This window comes from Dermochelys coriacea, chromosome 7, assembly GCF_009764565.3.
Source record: "Dermochelys coriacea isolate rDerCor1 chromosome 7, rDerCor1.pri.v4, whole genome shotgun sequence".
Classification (NCBI taxonomy): Eukaryota; Metazoa; Chordata; order Testudines; family Dermochelyidae; genus Dermochelys; species Dermochelys coriacea.
This window is the reverse complement of record NC_050074.1, coordinates 125,864,853-125,885,479: the sequence shown is the minus strand read 5'-3', so window position 1 is coordinate 125,885,479 and position 20,627 is coordinate 125,864,853. Positions and strand designations below refer to the sequence as shown.

The following is a 20,627-nucleotide window of genomic DNA, read 5'->3' as shown; positions in this document are numbered from 1 at the left end:
TGCTGGTAATAGCTCACCTTACCTGATCCCTCTCCTTACAGTGTGTATGATAACACCCATTGTTTCATGTTCTCTGGGTATATAAATCTCCCCACTGTATTTTCCACTGCATGCATCCGATGAAGTGAGCTGTAGCTCACCAAAACTTATGCTCAAATAAATTTGTTAGTCTCTAAGGTGCCACAAGTACTCCTTTTCTTTTTGCGGATACGGATTAACACGGCTGCTACTCTGAAACTTGAATAGAGAAGTGTTATTTACCCCTTCACATAACACAAGAACCAGGGGTCATATGATGAAATTAACAGGCAGCAGGTTTAAAACAAACCAAAGGAAGTATTTCTTCACACAATGCACAGTCAACCTGGGAAACTCATTGCTCAGGGATGTATAAAAGTATAACTGGGTTCAGAAAAGAACTGGATCAGTTCATAGAGGACAGGTCCATCAATGGCTATTAGCCAGGATGGGCAGGGATGGTGTAAACAGGGGATGGATCACTTGATGATTCCCTCTGGGGCTCCTGGCACTGGCCACTGTCAGAGATGGGATATGGGGCTAGATGGACCACTGGTCTGACCCAGTCTGGCCATTCTTATGAGCCTCTGAACCTCTGTGTGTCTTGGTGCCATCTGTGTGGTGAGGATGATAGCCCTGCCCTGCGCCGCCCCGTGGGCATGAGGATAGATACATTAATGGTTGGGCCTTGGGCAGGGCTCAGATACCGAGGTGATGGGGGCTCGATACGGACTTGAGCCGGCTAGTTCGGGGCCGGAGTCCAGGGAGGCAGCTCCATCCTTTCCTCCCAGGCAGGCTGGACACGTCTCCCCGCTGGAGCCCGTCCAATGCTTCTGAAGTGACTTGAGCTCCCTGGGAGCCACTGGCCCCTCCGCTGCGACCCAGGGGCTGCCTTCAGGGGGCTGCCGCTGCAGGCCAGCCCCGCCGGAGGCTCCCTTTGCTCTTCCCTTGGAGGAACTCAGCTTTGGGGAACCGGAGCCGTGCGCTGGGCTGGGCCGGGCGGACCCTGGAGCCACCAGCAGCATTTGGGCAAGAGGGGGCCACAGCTCACCCTGCCTGAGACCCCCGAGCAGGGCGCTGCCCCGGGGCTGCCCCACGGCTCCTGGCGGCCTAGGGCTGGACTGGGGCAGCGCCACACAAGTGGCCTTGCCAGGGCCTCAGGGCAGAGCCATGACCCTCCGGCACCCGGCGCCCTGCCCCCAGCAGGGCCAGGCTCCGCCGGGGGCCATCACACGGCCCAGACCCTGGACGCCCCACGGGGGGCGGCGGCCAACCTGCCCCCTCCGCTCCTGCCGCCCCCGGCCGCACGCGACCCACGCGGGGCCCGATCCCCTCGGAGGCGCAGGGGCCAGTTCCCCGCCGCGGGCCCGGCCTTTGTGTGCGGGCCGGGGGCCGGGGGCCGCTCGGCGGGGCGCGGCGAGGGGCCGGCGCGGGGGCGGAGCCGGCCGGGCCGGGCTTGTGCCGCGCTTGGCGGGGTGGGGGGCGCGGAGTCGCGCGTTCCCCGCGCCCCGCGCCCGCCGCTCAGACGCAGCCGGCGGCTGGCTGGGGAGGGCGCTCGGCGGCGCAGCTCCGAGCCCCGGGATGGCTCCGCAGGGCAGGGGGCTGCGGGCCGGCGGCTGGCTGCTGCTCTGGGCGGCCGTGTGCGGGGTGCGGGCCGGCGGCTGCCCCGCGCTCTGCACCTGCAGCGGCACCACCGTGGACTGTCACGGCACCGGGCTCGGGGGCGTCCCCAGAAACATCCCGCGCAGCACGGAGCGATTGTGAGTACGGCCCCCCGGGGCAGCCGCTGTGCCGGGGGCCTGCTTTTGTAGCGCCCCCCTTCCAGCCTGGCGCCACAGCTACTCCCCCCAGGGGTGGGGCCGGGCCGGGCCGGGCAGGGGCTGGGACCCTCCCCCCATTGGGTGGGGTCGGGCCGGGGCCGGGTTGCCGGGCGGGCGGGCCGGGGAAGGCGCCCTGCAGCGGGTTTGCAGGGACCCCCGCGAGGTGACAGCCCCGGCGCGGGGCGCACAAAAGGGGGCGGGGGAGCCAGACCGGGATTTTTGTCCTGAAGCTCCCGAGCCAGCCTCCAATTGTCTTTGTTACGGAGCTGGGGGGGGCTGCGTCTGTGTCTCCGCGTGTGGGGCTGTGGGATGGAACCGGAGCGGGACCCCGCCGCGCACACGCGTGGATCTCCGCGCTCTCCAGCCGCGCACACAAGTGCGCCCGCCCCCCGTGTCCTGCGGAGCCCGCCGGGGACGTCTGGCCTTCGGGGCTGCCCCCGGTGTCCGTCCCACGCCCCCTCCCCGCGCGTTCCCACGCCATTTGCTCCGCGGGGGCTGGCTGGGTAACGGGGTCCCGGGCTCCCCACAGACCCGCGGGCTCCGAGTAAACGTCCCTCCTATTAAACCCCCGCCGCCCAGCGCGGGGCGCATTGTCCGCTCCGGGGGCGCACGGCCGAGCCAGCCCGTGCCCCTCCGCTCGCTTCGCCAGGGACCCCCAGCCCCGGGGCGCCGGCAGCGGGCTGGAGGGGCCCCGCGGGACATGGGACCCCCCGGTGACAGGGCAGCCGGGCGCAGCAGCGGCTGGGGACAACGGGGCAGCCCCAGGGCAGCGCCCTGCTCCGGGGGTCTCAGGGAGGGCTGAGCTGCGTTGGAGCGGGGCTGCCGGGGCCCCGGCTCAGCCCAGTTTGCAGCCCCCCAGTCTAGACGAGCCGGGGGGCTGCCCGGCCTGTAACGGCAAAGCCCGTGGCGAGGGCCCGGCCCCGTCCAGCCTGCCGTGCGCTCCCCGCCGGGAGCATCGCCGGGCTCCGCGGGGCAGGACGTGGGGCTCCGGTCCGGAGGGGGGCGAGCTCCAGCGAGCCAGCGTCGCCCTTTGTCCTCAGGGAGTTTCCCCAGCACCTCCGGAGGACGCTCCCCGGCGGTCCACCCTGCCCGGGCCAGCCCCCGACCCCCGGGGGAAGCCCAAGAGGGCCGCCCCCCGTTCTCCCGCGCAGTTCTGGGTTCTCTGGAGGGGTGTTCCCTGCTCGAGCACTGGCAGAGAAGGGGCAGAGCTGGATCTGCTCGGGGTGTGAGCTGGGCTCTGCCTGCACCCCAGTCACCTGCTGTCCCCGCCCACCACCCCCAGCTCCGGGGTACCCCCCATCCTGACCTGCCTCAGGTGCAAATTTGGCCCCTGCAGCTCTGCTGGCCTGCTTGAGATTCCAGCCCTGGGCCCCTACCCAGGCTCTGAACCCGGGGCAGGGGCTGGAGCATGAAGTCTCTGCTTGGCCAGTTATTACCACAGTGTCCGGCTGGCAGCCTGCTCAACTGCTCCCACTTAGCCAGCTGGCCGGGCAACCCCACCGGAGACCTAAGTCTGTTCCAGGCCGAGATGAGGCGTTATTTGCATTGAACGCACTAGGGTAAGTCCTGCCCTGGGGTGAGCCAGTGGAGCTCTGTGAGAATGACTCTGGCAAGCGTGGCAGGGAGATTTGTAAAGTGGGTGAAACATAAGAATGGCCAAAGGTCCATGTAGCCCAGTGTCCTGTCTGCCCACAGTGACCAGGGCCAGGTGCCCCACGGGGAATGAACAGAACAGGGAATCACCAAGTGATCCATCCCCTCTCGCCCATTCCCAGCTTCTAGCAAACAGAGGCCAGGGACACCATCCCTGCCCATCCTGGCTAATAGCCATTGATGGACCTATTCTCCATCAATTTATCTAGTTCTTTTTTGAACCCTGTTATAGTCTTGGCCTTCACCACATCCTCTGGCAAAGAGCTCCCGTGGCTGACTGACAGTGCATTGGGTGAAGAAACCCTTCCTTCTGTTTGTTTTAAACCTGCTGCCTAGTAATGTCACTTGGTGACCCCTAGTTTGTGTGCATCAGCTCTGGGTGCCAGGCTCCCAGGAAATGGGTGTCTTGGGGCATCTCAATGTCTCCACAGTTCCTCTGGGCTTCCCCTCTGCTCCTTGGCCACCTGCGGCTGACCCAGCAGGAAGTGACGGGAGACATGGCTGCTTTAGTTAATCTTCTCTGCATGGCAGAAGGCAGACACCACCCTGGCCTGTCAGCACTCGGTCTCCATGCACAGCCAGTCCTGCTGCATCGGCACAGAGTCTGGGCTGGGAGGGCAGAGGGTGCATGCCTCTGGCCCCAGAATTACAGCTTTGGCGTAAGATCCATATTGCATGCCTAACCTTGGGACTGTGATCCCGATACAGGGCTGGGCCATGGAGTCTGCAAGCTGTGGGAAAGAGCAGCTCTGGGACCTGGGAACTACCCCCACACCTCAGAATGGAATGATAACCCTGGAACCTAATGATGGCAGTGTCATGGTTGTTAACATTTTAGCAGGAATGTCTAGTTACTCTGGGATCAATACTCTTTCAGGTGCGCATGGCCCCTGTGAGTCCTTGCTGGGGTGTGCGCTCTCCCTGTGACTCCCCACCTGTCTGGGGGCTCACCAGCTCAGGTGCAGAGCAGCTCCCCAGATAGCTCGGGGGTGACTCTAGGGGAGACCCTTGGTTTCAGTGTGAGGAGGTGTGTAGGCAGGAGGGGCTGTTGGAGCCTTTCCCAGACTCTGGAGAGGGGTGGGTGACTGTCAGTGCCAGTGAGGGGCATCACAGGGTTGGCTCTGTCACTGGGTGCAGGGCTTTGTTGCTAATGGGCTTGGATCTGAGGCAGGAACAAAGGAAGGGCATGGGCTGTGTGCGGAGGAGCTTAGAGTGTGAATGGCTGCAGAGAGCTGCCCCAGCATGCCCTGGGTGTCTACAGGACCTTTTTCAAAAGGCTCCAGAGGTGATCCCAGCAATTACAGGCCAGTAAGTCTAACTTCAGTGCCAGGAAAACTGGTTGAAACTATAGTAAAGAACAAAATTGTCAGACACATAGATAGATGAACATAATTTGTTGGGGACGAGTCAACATGGTTTTTTTAAAGGGAAATCATGCCTCACCAATCTACTAGAATTTTTTGAGGGGGTCGACAAGGGTGATCCAGTGGATATAGTATACTTAGATTTTCAGAAAGCCTTTGACAAGGTCCCTCAGCAAAGGCTCTTAAGCAAAGTAAGCTGTCATGGGATAAGAGGGAAGATCCCCTCATGGATCGGTAACTGGTTAAAAGATAGGAAACAAAGGGTAGGAATAAATGGTCAGTTTTCAGAATGGAGAGAGGTAAATAGTGGTGTCCCCCAGGGGTCTGTGCTGGGCCCCGTCCTATTCAACATATTCATAAATGATCTGGGAAAAGGGGTAAACAGTGAGGTGGCAAAGTTTGCAGATGATACAAAACTACTCAAGGTAGTTAAGTCCAAAGCAGACTGCGAAGAGCTACAAAGGGATCTCACAAAACTGGGTGACTGGGCAACAAAATGGCAGATGAAATTCAGTGTTGATAAATGCAAAGTGATGCACATCGGAAATCATCCTGACTATACATACAATATGAAGAGGTCTAAATTAGCTGTTACCACTCAAGAGAGAGATCTTGGAATCATCATGGATTGTTCTCTGAAAACGTCTGCTCAATGTGCAGCGGCCATCAAAAAAGCTAAGAGAATGTTAGGAACCCTTAGGAAAGGGATAGAGAATAAGACAGAGATGCCACTATAGAAATCCAGGGCACGCCTATGCCGTGAACACTGCATTCCGTTCTGGTGGCCCCATCTCAAGAAAGATGTATTAGAATTAGAAAAAGTACAAAGAAGGGCAACAAAAGTGATTAGGGGGATGGAACAGTTCTGGTATGAAGAGAGATTGAAAAGACAGGGGCTTTTCAGCTTGGCAAAGAGACGATTACGGGGATGTGATCGAGGGCAATAAAATCGTGATGGGGGTGGAGACAGTGAACAGGGAAGTGTTATTTACTCCTTCACATAACAAACGAACCAGGGGTTGCCCGAATGAAATTAACAGGCAGCACGTTTAACACAAACACAAGGAAGTACTTCACACAACAGACAGTCAACCTGTGGAACTCCTTGCCAGGGGGTGTTAAAGGCCAAAAGTATAACAAGGTTCAAAAAAGAACTAGATCAGTTCCTGTAGGACAGGTCCATCAACAGCTATTAGCCAAAATGGTCAGGGATTCAACCCTATGCTCTGGGTGTCCCTAGCCTCTGGCTGCCAGAAGCTGGGAATGGTGACAGGGGATGGATCACTCGATGATTCCCTGGTCTGTTCATTCCCTCTGGGGCACCTGGCACCATCCCGTTAGAAGACAGGATCCTGGGCTAGCTGGGCTCAGCGTAGCCGGCCTGATGAGGCTTGCCATGGTCCCATGGAGCGCTTTCTGTGAGAGACCCATGCTGGAGCGGTGCCCCTCATTACCAGTCCTTCCCCAGACCAATTCATTTACTGGGATTGAGCCTAATGAGGTCAGGGGCTTGTCAGGAATGGCAGCCAGCCTCCTGCATCTGCCCCGGTGTGAGCGCAGCCCTGTGGCCCTGCCAGCAGCACTGCAGGGCGCCTCTTCAATGGGATTTTCTCTTCTGCTGTAATGATCCTCGGAGCCGTGATGATTACACTGTGCGGTGACAAGGCTGCCACGAGCTGTGGACACAGGGAAGCTCTAATGACCGAACCACCCTTTACTAAGCCTTCGGGTGGGGGGCACGGGGCTGGGTTTGCACAGACACTCCGGTCTGCCAGAGCCCCAGGCTCGTCCCTCTGGGAGCTCGGCAGGACCCACAGCATCCATTCTCTAGCCCCCCGCCCGTCCGTGCGCTGGGAGCACGGGCAGCGGGTGACGCTGACAGTCCCGAGAGGCGTGCCCACTGGCATCTCTGGAGCGGCCGGTCTCAGCGCCTCTCCCGCTGCAGTTTCCCCCGTCTGTTCAAGGGCGTAAGACATTCTCCTACGTGGGGCTCTGTCTCCGGAGCTGGAAACAGTCCCATGGGTGACGTTCCTCATTCAGCCCATGGAGTGAATCCAGCCCAGCGTCCCGCCTATGACTGCAGCCAGCACCAGCCTCTGCAGAGAGTCCCTGTGGTCAGCAGCCCTGGCACTTACAATGGACTCCGGTGTCAAGAGCTTGGACTCTCTCCACTTCTGCCCCAGAGCCTGCCACGTGCAGTGTCTCGTACTGAGCCTTTGGCACGCTTGGAGCCCTTGGGCTGAGCTGGGCTGGGAGCTCTCATCTCTGGCAGGCGCCGCTTGTGGGGTTTCCCAGCCCCACACTCTAGGCTTTGGGACTCTCTACAGCCGACTTCTTCCTCTGCTCTGTCACTCCTTGGCACGGCAGCTCACCAACTGTTTGGAGCCCACTCACTGAAGACTGTAAACTCCATGGGGCAGCCTAGCCCAATGGGGCCTGATTCCTGACGAGCCTTGGGCACATGGCATTTATACCTGGGAGCTGTATTAATAGTGGGACAGGCCCTGCCCCCGTTCTCTGCCCCCAGTGGGGTCCTTCTGTGAGGGGGTCTCCTGAACTCCCCCAGGAGCCATGTGGGGAGGGGCAGGGAGTGGGCATGCTGGGAAAATGCCAGTTCTTTGCCAAAATCCCCCACCTGGCCAGCTGCCCCCCCATCAGATGCATTATGCTGTAGGGGTCTGATGGAGCCCTATAAATTTTCCAGCACACGGGGCCAAGAGAACCCAGGACCCAGCCCTGTATCGAGTCCATGGGCCACATTAATTGCTAGGCTGAGTGTGTAAAAGCCCATTGGGCTCAGTGGAGCTGCACCTGCTTTTGCCAGCTGTGAATTTGGCCCTATGCACCTGCCACCTTCTTGTGGGCTGGGGGCACCTGCCGGCACTCCAAGGGGACCCCTGTTGGCAGTTAATGTTGCAACCGGCTGCTGTGGCTGAGTCTGGAGGGGTCTGCGATGGGGCACAGCTAGGCAAAGCCACTGGGGGCCCCAGCCCCTCTCACTGCCTGGTGCAGCTCGAGGAGAGTCCCCGGGGGTGCTCTGCTTGTCGGGTCTGGGAGTGGCGGGGGAAGTTGAGGCAGGGAGGCCCTGATGTGTGGGTCTGGGGGGGCACGCTCCCCATCAGCACTCCACCCAGCGTGCTGCACCTTCAGATCGGGGGGCTGCTTTCATTCAGCTCCTGCTTCCCGTAATCAATGGAAACTTTGGGTTTAATTAGCAGGTAATGAACTAGGCCAGATTGCTCCACCCTTGCTCAAGGCAAATAGCCCTGTATCCCCCAGGTAGCCCTTCTCACCTCTCTCCCAGGAAGGCCCTTCAGCTATTTGCTTCCCTGCCATCATGTCATCAGCCAGTCTGCGGCCTTCTGTCCTGGCATTTCATGGCCCATTGGTCCCTTTGTTCTGTTGGGGGAGCCCTTAGCCTCCCTTGGCTCTAGGATCTAATGCCGGAGCCGCCTCTCTGGGCTGACCCTCAGCTGTAGGCAGCGGAGCCATGTGGGTTTTAGCCCAGTGGAGATCTGAGCCAGTGACTTGCCTTTTCCCTAGCAGAGTTGTGAATTCTGCCGATCTTCCTTCCTTGGACTCCTGCCATCTGGTCCGGATCCAGCCGAGAGAGGAGCTGCAACTGCGGGAGGGTGGAGAGCTGAGCCTCTCGTGAAAGCTCGGTGTATTTCTAAGCCCTGTGTGTGCCTCCTGGACGCTGTTGTGTAGAGACGTGTGCACCTAATAACATTAATCAGGGCTCAGGGACAGGGACGGACGTTCGTTAAGCTGCATGGCTCTATTCGATCTCCCTTGCTTTTGGGGGAAAGAAAATTACTTTTCCGGGGCCTTTCTACTGACTTTCCCAAGCGTCCCGTGGGGCAGGGGCCAGGTTTTGCTCTGTGTTTGTGCAGCGTCTAGCGCAGCAGGGTCCTAGGCATGACCCTGATACAAATCACCATAAATACTGAGCTGAGTGGGGGCTGCAGATGGTCAGCACCGCTGAGAAACAGCCTGTGTGTGTCTAACAGACCCCCCTTCGCCCAGCCCAGACTGAGCTGTTCCATTCCCTCTGCCTCCTGGGGGCACCTGACCAGCGCCTCCGAAGGGTGCAAAATCCTTCCCCTTTGCGGGTCAGTGTCATTCACCCCTCGTGTCTGCAGCCCAGGAGCATGTGTGGCTCTTGCAGATCGACAGCCTTCATGGAGCAAGAAGGCTGGGCAGCAAAAGAACTTTGTCTTCATGTTTATTTTTCCTTTGTGCAATGTTCACAGCGGCTCAGCTAACGGCCCAGGAATCCCAGCTGCGGTTTTGTCACACAGCCTGGCGTCAGTGGGGTCATGGCTTTGCCGTGTGCAAGGTGGGTTGTCACCTGTTCATGTTGCTCTTCTTTTACTGGGGGAAATAAGAGACATGGGTGCCTGAGGCCTGCAATGTGCAGGAGGTCAGACTCGATGATCACAATGGTTCCTTCTGGCCGTAAAGTCTCCGAGTCTGTGAGCATCAGACAAAGAGGAGCTAGAAAGGCCAGAATGGCTCAAGTTGGCTTTCCAGCCTCACGTTGCTCTCTCCAAAAGCAGGGCTGCCGCAAGCCGGGTACGCTGGCAGCACTGACTGGGCTGTGCCGGGTAGGGCTCTAGGAGCTTGCCTAGACAGGATGGCAGAGTTCAGGCTGTCTCAGAGCCTCTTCATTCTGCACCAGGACTGAAAGGTCAGGGGGCCTCTGAATCAGCCCTCTGGGATGAATCCGAGAGGCTCTCATTGCAGAGGAAAGGACGCACTGGAATCTTGCATTGCCTTTGGCAGCGCTGCAGGACCAGCTGCAAGACCCGGTCTTTGCCAAAGGGCCTGGCAGGCAGCCTTGGCATGACCGTGTTAACCTGCGTTGGGAGCTCCCCGGCACCTGGGCTGCTTTAGAACATCGTGGACAGATGGGGACATTTTCCTGGCCTGTTAATTTTCGTTTTTTGAGATCTTCTGCAGAAAGCCACACCTCTTGTGCCGAGTGGGGTGCTGACCATTGTCCAGAGACGCCGTGCAGGGTTCCGATTGCTGCTGTCCGAGCGGTCATTCGCTGGTGGTTGATGAATCGCGTCTGCCTGATTTTTGTATTTGGTTTTGCTTTTGAAGCATTTAGCTGTTGGCTCAGAGGCGGCCAGACACTTACATGGGAGGGCAGGACACAGATTGGTAGCTTTTAAGGCCATAAGGGCCCATTGTGATAATCTAGGCCAGGGTGGGCAAACTTTTTGGCCCGAGGGCCACATCGGGGTGCGAAACTGTATGGAGGGCCGGGTAGGGAAGGCTGTGCCTCCCAAAACAGCCTGGCCCCCGCCCCCTCCCACTTCTCGCCCCTGACTGCCCCCCTCAGAATCCCTGACCCATCCAACCCCCCCTGCTCCTTGTCCCCTGACCGCCCCCTCCTGGGACCACCCGGGACCCTGCCCCCATCTAACCCTCCCCTCTGTGGCCTGCGGACGTTAGTTTGCCCACCTCTGATCTAGGCTGACCCCCTGCCTAGGACAGGCCAGAGACTTGCCCCGCGTCCATTCCTGTTTCAAGTCCAGTAGCTGGGGTTGAACTAGAGCATAACGTCTAGAAAAACATCCAATCCTGATTTAAACCTTTCCCGCGATGGAGACGCCCCCCCCAGCCCGAGGCCAGCTCTTCCTGGGGTGATGCCCCTCAGCATGCCTTATTTCTAGTCTGAAATTGTCTACTGAGCTTTCAGCCACTGGGTCTTCTTCTGCTGGAGTGAAGAGCCCTGTACTGCCACATTTCTGTTCCCCATGTAGGTATTTATAGTCTGTGACCACGTCACCCCTTCGCCTTCTCTTTGTTCAGCTAACTAGACTGAGCTCCGTGAATCTCTCACTGCAAGGCAGATTTTTCAATCCTTTAATCATTCTTGTGGCTCTTCTTTAAATTCTTCTTCAGTTGTGGACACCAGAACAGGACACAGGATCCTAGCAGTGGTCGCACCACTGCCAGATACAGAGGGAAAATAACCTCTCCACTCCTCCTCGAGGTTCCCATATTTCTGGATCCCAGGATTGCACTAGCCCTTTTGGCCACAGCATCACACTTGGGAGCCTGTGTTCAACTGGTTACCCACCAGGACCCCAAATCTCTGTCAGAGTCCCTTCTTCCCAGGACAGAGTCCCGCATCCTATAAGTGTGGCCTGCGTTCTTCATTCCTACTGTATGACTTAGCATTTAGCTGCATGAAAACATACATTGTTTGCTTGCACCAAGCATCCCACATGATCCGGATTGTACCCGTGACCTCTGCGTTATGTACCACTTTCCCTGTCGTTGTGTCATCTGCAGACTTTCTCAGGGCTGGTTTTATGTTTTCCTGCCTAGGACAGGCCAGAGACCTGGCCCAAGTCCGTTCCTGTTTCAAGTCCAGTAGATTGGGTTGAACTAGAGCATAAATATTAACTAGCCTGGGGACAAGAACCCTTCAGGACCCCCCTGGAACCAGACAGGCTTGATGAGGATTCCCTGTTTAGCTACATTTTGAGACCTCTAAGCCAGGCAGCTATTAAGCCGTTCCATGTGTGCCGTGTTGATTTGCAGTTGTTCCAGGGATGTTGTGTGGTACCAAGTCAAGGCGTATTATGGCAGCACTGCTACCTGGGTCAGCCAGACTTGTAACCTCAGCCCAAAGTGATGTCCAGTTAGTTCGACATAAGCACCAGTCTTAGCGTTCTGTCTCCCCGGGCTGGCTGGGGACAGCTGTTGTCACCAGCGTGGGAGCTGGTGCAGGAGAGCTTGAAGGAGGAAATTTCCCCTTTCTCTCTGGAACCCGGTGAACAGCTTGCGGTATCTTATGCCGTAGCCAGCTGCCAAGGATCCTCTTGCTTTAGGCAAGTGCAGAGAGAGCTGGTGCTGGCCCCGCTCGCCTGACAAGGGTATGCACTGAGTGGGTGTAAGGGCTCGGTATTGAATTGCCACTGGGGGTATCTGCTCCCCAAGAGGATGGAGATGCTCCGCGAGGTGTCTGCCAAGGGGATACGGAGGGAGATGCAGACGTGAATGGAGCCCTGTGGCTGTTCGTGGGAGTGCACACGCCAGCAGCACTGGCACTGCCTCTCCTCAGGCGGCCTCGATGGACAGAATAGGAGACCAGCTTCCAGCTGAGCGAGCACCCAGCATGGCTCCGCTCCTGGCCGAGCTGCCCGATGGGGCCCCAGGGTCGCGGGCTACGGCGAGGCTCTGCGATGGGCAGGGCTCTCTCTGGGAGCCAGACTGCTGCAGTCTGGCCCGGTGGAGTCCCGTGGAGTCCTCCTCAGGACTGAGCGGATTTGCAATTCTATTCCAATTTCTCCCTTCAGCTCCTTCCAAGGCAGATGCTGTCTATATGTCGCCATGGCAACGCTGTGCCTCTCTCCCCATGGAATTGCATGCTGGAAAAATATTAGTTCAAAAAACTACCTTGTGTTTGTATTGACTGGAGCCGAGGCTGGTTGTGGAGAATCTATTGTCCCCATGTCAGAAAAAGTCACTGGTAAGAGACATGAAAGCCTCTCGGATTGGCCCTGGGTGGCCACTTTTCACGCCAAGCAGCAGTGGTTTCCCGGGAAAGTCTGATCCGTCCCTGGTTTATTGCACCATTTCAAATACATATTTTTGTCTTAAATGTGCTTCTGCATTGTTTCCTCCGGAGTGGTGCCGCTCTGCCGCCATCAGCTCCTCTGAGCCCACACAGGCCTGGGAGCGAGAATTGTCTGCAGCTGTAATCAGTAGGCCTGTACAATCACCTCAAAACTTGGTTGTTATTTAGGCTCTTGTCTGTCTGCTGCTTCCCCGTACTGCACGCCCAGCCCTTGGCATGGCCTCACTGCAATTTTCACCAACGGCAGCACCCGGGCCCTCTGGCTCCAAAAGCCCAGGAGCTGAGAGAGAATCCCCATTCGCAGTAGCGAGGCGGTGATGTCTGGTGGAACAGTTCAGAGTCTGACCAGCAGGGGGTGTTATTGTTTAGTACTTGTAGGACCCCATCGGGCCGGCGCTTGACCAACACAGAACAGAAAGTCCCTGCCCCAAAGCGCTGGCAATTTAAGTGTAAGACGAGAGATAAGTGGATCAGATGGAAGAGTAGCAGGAAACAATGAGAGAGCCTCTGTCAGCGTGGGCGGGTGGGGGGCTCAGCAGGCCGGCGGCCGAACCGTTGCTGAGTTTTGTGCAGACATCACGGCCAAGGAGAGTTTTGAGGAGGGATTTGAAGGAGGACAGTGAGGTGGTTTGCTGATGTTTACAGGGAACTTCTCCCAGGTGAGAAGGGCAGCCGGGGAGGAAACACAAAGGTGCTTGTTTGAAAATGTGACAAGGGGGTTCATGCATGTACCTGTGCGCTCACACACACTCTCTCTCTCTCTCTCCAGCCAGCTCATTACAGTATTTGCATTTACTTCTACTGTCATGCTCCCTTTCCTTCAGCGTTTCCCCCCCATGCTAGGAAGGAGCCGGGGGGCCAGGCAGTCTCTGCCCGGGGTGTAATGAAGTGTCAGGGCTGGAGTTTCTCATGGAGCCCACACAGGAAGAAATAGGCAAATGTTGGGAGATGGGAAATCACAGAGCTCTGCGCAGGATCCTGGGTGACCAGAAGCTGCTCCGAGGGAGAAGCCCACCTTTGGGTGGGTTTAGTCTGTACAGAGCCAGGGCTCTGTTTTGGCTCATCGCTAGGAGCATTACAGCGATGGGGAATGGGATGTGTGTGGATGGGGGAGAATGGCAAGATGACAAATGCTGGAACAGAGTCTGCATCCCCTATTAGGGCCCAATCCTGCGTGGTTCTGTGCCCTTCCGAGGGGTGCTCAGCACCCTCAGCTTAAATGGGGCCCTGCCTTTTTAACTCTCTATAAAGGAGTTTTCATAAAGCCAAGGGGCCATAGAAACTTTCCCGAAGATTCAAATAACAAGGAATAAAGCCAGTTGAGTGCCAGCAAGGGGCTCTTCCCCTGCAGGGTCCAAAACCCAGATTGTAGCTAAGAAGCTGAAAGTGCAGCTGACGCTAAAACAAAGGCAGACGGGCTCCCTGGATCTCTCTGTCCGAGCCTGGAGAGATGCTGTAAGTGACTCGGGGCAGCCAGAGTGGCGCGTTGGATTTCTCGCAGCATTAACGTCGAGGGCCCATTGGTAACACAGGTAGAGAAAGGGGTTTGTCGAGAACGTGGCTGTTAAGTTCAAGGTGTTGCTTTAAATTAGAAGATAAATTGTGTGAGACCAAGACCCCTTGGTGGTGTATATCAGGGTAGTTCTCTTGCACCCCCTGCCACCAGGCTGAGTTACAGCACCTGAGGATCTGGCCCAGATCCTGGCCTGTGTCCGGGGCCATTTCAGGCTTCCTGAGGCTTCGCTGAGAATTTTTTCCTGGTGTGAATTTTGGATGCAAAAGCAGCTCCAGATAGCAGAGGCAGTGCCCTAGGGAACAGAGACTCTGCTAGGAATGGGTAGAGCAGAAAAAGAGAAATGAATTTTTCAGGCCACTGGGCTCTGAAATCGGAGGAATGCAAGCTCAACACGCTGACGGCAAGAGCACCAATGGCGCCGAGGCTTGGCAAAGCGAGGTTGAGTCATCAAGCTGGAGACTGGAGTAGAAACGGGGTCTCTTGGTTCCCTAACCGGAGCAGGAAGCAGGGGCAAAGCTGGGAGATGCGGAGATTCAGGAGAGCAAATGGATGTGGATCATTCAACATATCTGGGTGCTGAGCCTTCCCACAGGAGTCAGTCCCAGCCGCCTTTGGGGCCGCAGATCCCTACTGCTCCTAAACCGGGGGTGACAGGAGTCCTGCTTTATTTCCTGTCTAAGTACTTCCATGGCCCCAATGCCATAGCGACTGAGCATCTCCTAATCTCCCGTGTGCTCTCTGGACGCCCCCCTGTGAGGCAGGGACGTGCCACTGCTCTTGCCTTGCCGACGGGGGCAGAGAGACTAAGCGATGTGCCCAAGGTCACACGGGCAGTCTGTGGCAGACCCGAGAACTGAAGCCAGCTCTGAGTGCCATGGTAGTGCTCTAACCACTGGGCCATCCTTCCCATGTGTCTGAGAAACAGGAGCGGCAAAGACAGTAACCGCAGAACTCAAATCTTTAGTGTGTCCAGCTGGACTAGTGGACAGAGCACAGGGCTGGCCGTCAGGACTCGTAGACTTTAAGGTCAGATGGGACCATTATGATTGTCTAGTCTGAACTCCTGCACAACGCAGGCCACAGAATCTCACCCACCCACTCCTGTAACAAACCCCTGACCTATGTCTGAGCTACTGAAATCCTCAACTCGTGGTTTAAAGACTTTGAGGTGCAGAGAATCCTCCAGCAAGTGACCCGTGCCCCATGCTACAGAGGAAGGTGAAAACCCCCCAGAGCCTCTGCCAATCTGCCCTGGAGGAAAATTCTTTCCTGACCCCAAATATGGCAATCAGCTGAACCCTGAGCATGTGGGCAAGACTCACCAGCCAGACACCCGGGGCTCCTCTGGCGACATGGGGCAGGGCTGGGCCAACGTGGGCAGGGCGCTGGGCCAGTGGGTGGTTTCCAGAAGCTGACTGGGCTTGGGGAGGTTTGCAGAACGCAATGAAAGGAGTTTGTGAAGTTGCAGTTGCTCAGGGCCCTGGTGCTGATCGTGGCATCATCCTATTCCTATTGCGGCGGTCTCACCCAGCCTCAGGCAGGGACTAGGGCCCATGGCTGCACACACCTCTAACAAGAGGAGCTTGCAACCGAAGTGTAAGCAGAAGGGCTCTCTAAGCAAGTGACAGACACAGCAGGTAGACAGTGGCTGGGGGTGAGGAGCACAAGGTAACAATGGAGTGGCCAGGCAGATGGGCTGTTGCAGCCCCATTCGAAGCGAGAGCCGTGTGATCACGTCTGACTGGTGACGGATTAAGCACCAGATCTTTCACAACGTGCCTCTGAAATGGCAGCTCCATATGCTGGTGCACGCACTCTGCATTGGCACTCGCCGATCGCATAGTGAGACGTTGCTCCACTTCCCCATGCAAATGCAGGTTTCTCATTCCACCCCCATATCTGGTGCAATTTCAGAGGCTGAATCAAGGCCGGCTGCATGCGTGGCCCTGAGAGCCCCAAATTGATCACGCATTGCATCAAGAAAACAAAACTAAGTGGGTCAGCATGGTGGCAAGAGCCAAGTGTGTGCCAGCTTCTGTCGTGGTGGGCACACTCAGCATTCCTGGGCTTCGGGCATGCACTGCCAGGAACTACAGACGATTGGATTGCTGTGTCTGCCTGCCTGCCTTGTGCTGCTTTCCCTATAAATCAAGTCACTGGGGAATAGATTTGATTGTGACCATGTCACTAATTATCTTTTGGCGTTTCCATTCCATTCAGTTGCTACAGGGTGAGCCAGCCCCCAAACCCGCCAAGCGGCTGTGATAAAATCCAGCAAACCCACAAGGAACTAATCAAGCCATCAAAATGCAGAGTAAGCCAATAAACTGCAGGGTATGACCTGCTAATGTGGTTACAAAGGGCTCATTCATTTGAACGGATTTTACCAGGGGATGTGGGGGATTTGCCATCACCTGATGTCTTCACTTGAAGCTTGGGCATTTCTGTCTAAACTGTGTCCTAGCATAGACACCAGTTCTGGGCTGAAGGCAGGAAGCACTGGGCTGGGGGGGAGTCCCTGGCCAGTGTTATATGGGAGGTCAGGCAAGAGGACCATAATGGTTGCCTCTGGCCTTTATCTCTAGGAACGACAAGGAAGAGCAAGGCTGTGTTGTTATTTCCCAGCCAAATAGATGCGAGCAGGTGACCAGACAGGCCTCAGGATGCGTTGGTGATCTCTGATAGCTGCATGGCACATGGCTGAGGAGGTATTTTTTTACTCTGCTGGAATAGGGCATCAAGGCAAAGGGTTAGCTATTGAGCAGCAAGAATTTCAGAGGCCTGAGCCTGACAGGCTATAATTTAGTATCTGAGGCACTGGGGGGCGGGTGGTTGTTGGAGAGGAGAAAGTGGCGTGAAGTGAAATCAGAGCGTTGTTGTCTTGGCAGCATTCTAAACACGCTTTCACCTGCTGCTAATTCCCCTCTGGGTTCCAAAGGCTGCCGCTCATCTGAACAAAGAGGAGAGAGGAGTGCGGGTAGGGGGGGTATGAATGTTCAGTGGGATGATGGTCAGGTCAGTGTGCAGCTGTGAGCATGGCCCAGCCCCCGAACACACTGCAAATGGGATGGTAGCTGGTGCACCAGACTGGAGAAGCTTTAAGTGGTCTGGAAGAAATGGGGGGTATCTGTCATCATGTGGGAGCTACAGTTCTGGGGAGACAGTGCTGGAAGCGTGCCCCTCAGCGCCGCGGCTCAAGGAAAACACGGGGTCTCTGGCCAGGTCTGTGACCCCTTGCAGATCACCCCCCCACCCACACATGCACACTTCAATTGCTGGCGGTCGGATGGATGGTTATGGTTCCTGGTGCTAGAGGCGGCGGTGCTGCCCCAACTTGCTGCGCCACGCTGCCTGGTATGTCTCTTGCCCCCTGCTCAAAATCTAGTCCTGCGCTATATGCTAAATTACCCCAAATGTCCTGCAGTGGCCAGCCTCAGTCCCTGTGAAGCTTTTCTGTTTCACACTCCAGAGCAGGGGCTCTCAGCCTCTCCAGGCTATTGTACTCCTTTCAGGGATCTGACTTCTCCCCACGTTTCACCTCACTTAAAAACGACCTGCTTACAAAATCAGACCTAAAAATACAAGTTTCCCAGCACACTGTTCCCGAAAAATTGCTGGTTTTCTCATTTTTACCATATAATTGGAAGTTAATCAATTGGAATACAAATACTGTAGGTACATGTCAGTGTACAGTGTATGGGGCAGTATGAACCAGTCATTGTCTGGATGAACTTTTAGTTTGTACTGACTCTGCTAGTGCGTTTGATATAACCTGCTGTAAAACTAGGCAACTCTCTAGACGAGTTGCTGTGCCCCCCAGCAGACTTCTCCGTACCCCAGGGGTACGCATACTTCGGGTGAGAATCACTGCTCTAGAGGCAGTTTGGGCTAGGTGCTAGGGCTCCAGTGCACCCAGTTCCGCCGTGTGGCACCGACTAGGTGCTTGCCTTTGGTCCAGGTATGTCTCCCGTCAGAGCCTCTGCCTTCCCGTCTGGAGATAATGGCTCCAGCCTCCCTCCCTGCTGGCCGGGCTTGAGCTCAGTGAAGTGCTTTGCTAGCCTTGCATTGTTGTTATCAGAGATTACAAGGCCGAAGGGCCCATTATGATCATCTCCTCTGACCTCCTGTGTAACACAGGCCAGAGACCTGCCCCGCAATAATTCCTAGGGCAGAGCTTCGAAAAACATCCCGTCTGGATTTAACAGTGGCCGGTGATGGAGGATCCACCTGGCCCTTGATAAATTGTTCCAATGGTTAATTACTGCCACCATTAAAAATGTACGCCTGGTTTCTAGTCTGAGTGTGTCTAGCTTCAGCTTCCAGCCATTGGATCATGCTCAACCTTTCTCAGCTAGACTGCAGAGCCCAGCAGTAAATATCTGTTCCCCATGTAGGTACTTATAGACTGTGAGCAAGTCAGCCGTTAACCGTCTCCTTGTTAAGCTAATTACATCAAGCTCCTTGAGTCTGTCACTATCAGGCAGGTTTCCTAATCCTTTCATCATTCCCATGGCTCTTCTCTGACCCCTCCAATTTATCCACGTCCTTCTTGCACCCTGGGCACGAGAACTGGACACAGGATCCCAGCAGCGGTTGCACCAGTGCCAAATCCAGAGGGAAAATCACTTCTCTGCTCCTACTCGAGAATCCCCTGTTTATGCATCCTGGGATCACATTAGCTCTTTTGGCCACAGCATCACACTGGGAGCTCGTGTTCAGCTGATTCTCCACTAGGACCCCCAAGTCTTTGTCAGAGTCCCTGCTTTCCAGGGTAGAGTCCCCCATCCTATAAGTATGGCTGATGCTCTTTGTTCCTAGATTTATGCCATATTAGCTTTAGTAAAACGCATATTGTTTGCTTGCACCCAGTATACCAAACGTCCCAGATCTCTCTGGATCAGTGACCTGCTCTCTTCATTATTTACCAATCCTCTAGTCTTTGCGTCATCTGCAAACATCAGTGATGACATGTGTTTTCTTCCAGGTAAAAATGTTAAAGAGCCGAGGGCCAAGAACTGATCCCTGCGGGACCCCACTGGAAACACACCCGCTTGATGATTCCCCATTTACAGTGACATTTGGAGACCTATCAGTTAGCCAGTTTTTAATCTGTTTAATGTGTGCCAGGTTCATTTTATATTATTCAAGTTTTTTAATCAAAATGCCCTATGGTACTAAGTCAAACACCTTACAGAAGTCTAAGTATATTATGGCAAAACGATTATCTTTATCAACAAAAGTTGTAAACTCATTAAAAAACTCTATCAAGTTAGTTTGATGGGATCTATTTTCCATAAGCCCATGTTGATTTGCATTAATTACATCACCCTCCTTTAGTTCTTTATTAATTGAGTCCGGTATTGGCCACTCCATTTATCTTGCCTGGGATCTATGTCACGCTGACAGACCTATAATTACCCAAGTCATCCCATTTACTCTTTTAGCAATTGGCACAACATTCTCTTTCTTCCAGTCTTCTGGCACTTCCCCAGTGCTCCAAGACTGAACGGACCAGCGAGCTCCTCAGCAGCTCTTCAAAGCTCTTGGATGCAAGTTGTCTGGACCTGCTGATTTAAGTATGTCTGACTTTAATTGCTTCTGTTTAATATTCTCCAGAGATACTAATGGAATGGAAAGAGTTAGCATCACTATATGATAGGGTGACCAGACAGCAAATGTGAAAAACTGGGACGGGGTGGGGGGTAATAGGAGCCTATATAAGAAAAAGACCCCAAAATTGGGACTGTCCCTATAAAATCGGGACATCTGGTTACCCTCCTATATGAAAAGACTGCTTCATCTGGCTTTGCCCCCAAATATAGAACAGAAATATTTATTCAACACTTCTGCCTTTTCTGCATTATTGATAATTCTAACATTTCCATCTAGTAATGGACCAATACCATTGTCAGGATTCTTTTTGTTCCTAATATATTAAAAAAACTCCTTGTTGTCCTTAAGTCTGCTGGCCATAGATGTCGCCTTGTGTCTCTTGGCTTCCCTTATCAATTTTCTACAATTCCTAACTTCTGATTTATATTCATTACTGTCAACTTCCCCTTTCTTTCATTTGTTATGTATTACTTAGTAATACTTAGTGCCTTAGTAATACTTAGTGCCTTGAGTGCAGGGGACTGGACTAGATGACCTCTCAAGGTCCCTTCCAGTTCTATGATTCCCTTATTATTTTTATTTTTTTACATCTGCTTTCACTTCTCCTCTAACCCAGGTTGTCTTTTTAACCAGCCCAACCTTCTTCCTCGATTGTGGCTTTTTGGTCATCTCGTCAGGTGTTCTTAAATGATTTCCTTTTATTCACATTTTTCTGATTAAATTCTTCCTCCCAGCTGATTTGGCTCACAATCGTTTTCAGCTTTGTGAAATGGGCCCTGTTAAAGAACCAAATGTATCTATATTACTTGTCTAGTCTTTATTCCACTTGCACATTATAAATATGACCAGCATGATCACTTGTACCTAGGCTACCATTAATTTTTAGATCTGTGATCCGTGCCTCTATCTGTCGCACAAGGTCTAATACAGAATTCACCCATGTTGGCTGTAGCTCTTTTTGAGTTAGGAAATTGTCAGCTAGAATGTTTAGAAACTCCATGGATGTTTTAGTCCTGGCTGCATGATACCTCCAGCATATGTCA

The 20,627-nt window shown here is 54.9% G+C and overlaps 1 protein-coding gene across 2 annotated transcripts in view; it reads left to right on the top strand.

Moving 5' to 3' along the window:
- The first annotated feature begins 1,539 nt into the window (after positions 1-1,539).
- SLIT1 (slit guidance ligand 1) overlaps positions 1,540-20,627 on the top strand; it is a 166,603-nt gene continuing 147,515 nt past the window's right edge. The window contains exon 1 of one of the 2 annotated variants that reach the window (XM_038410981.2): positions 1,540-1,778. In XM_038410981.2, coding sequence (XP_038266909.1) covers positions 1,600-1,778 — 179 coding nt within the window. In that variant the 5' untranslated portion in view covers positions 1,540-1,599. The remainder of the gene's footprint in view (positions 1,779-20,627) is intronic. The other variant, XM_038410982.2, reaches the window with a different exon arrangement.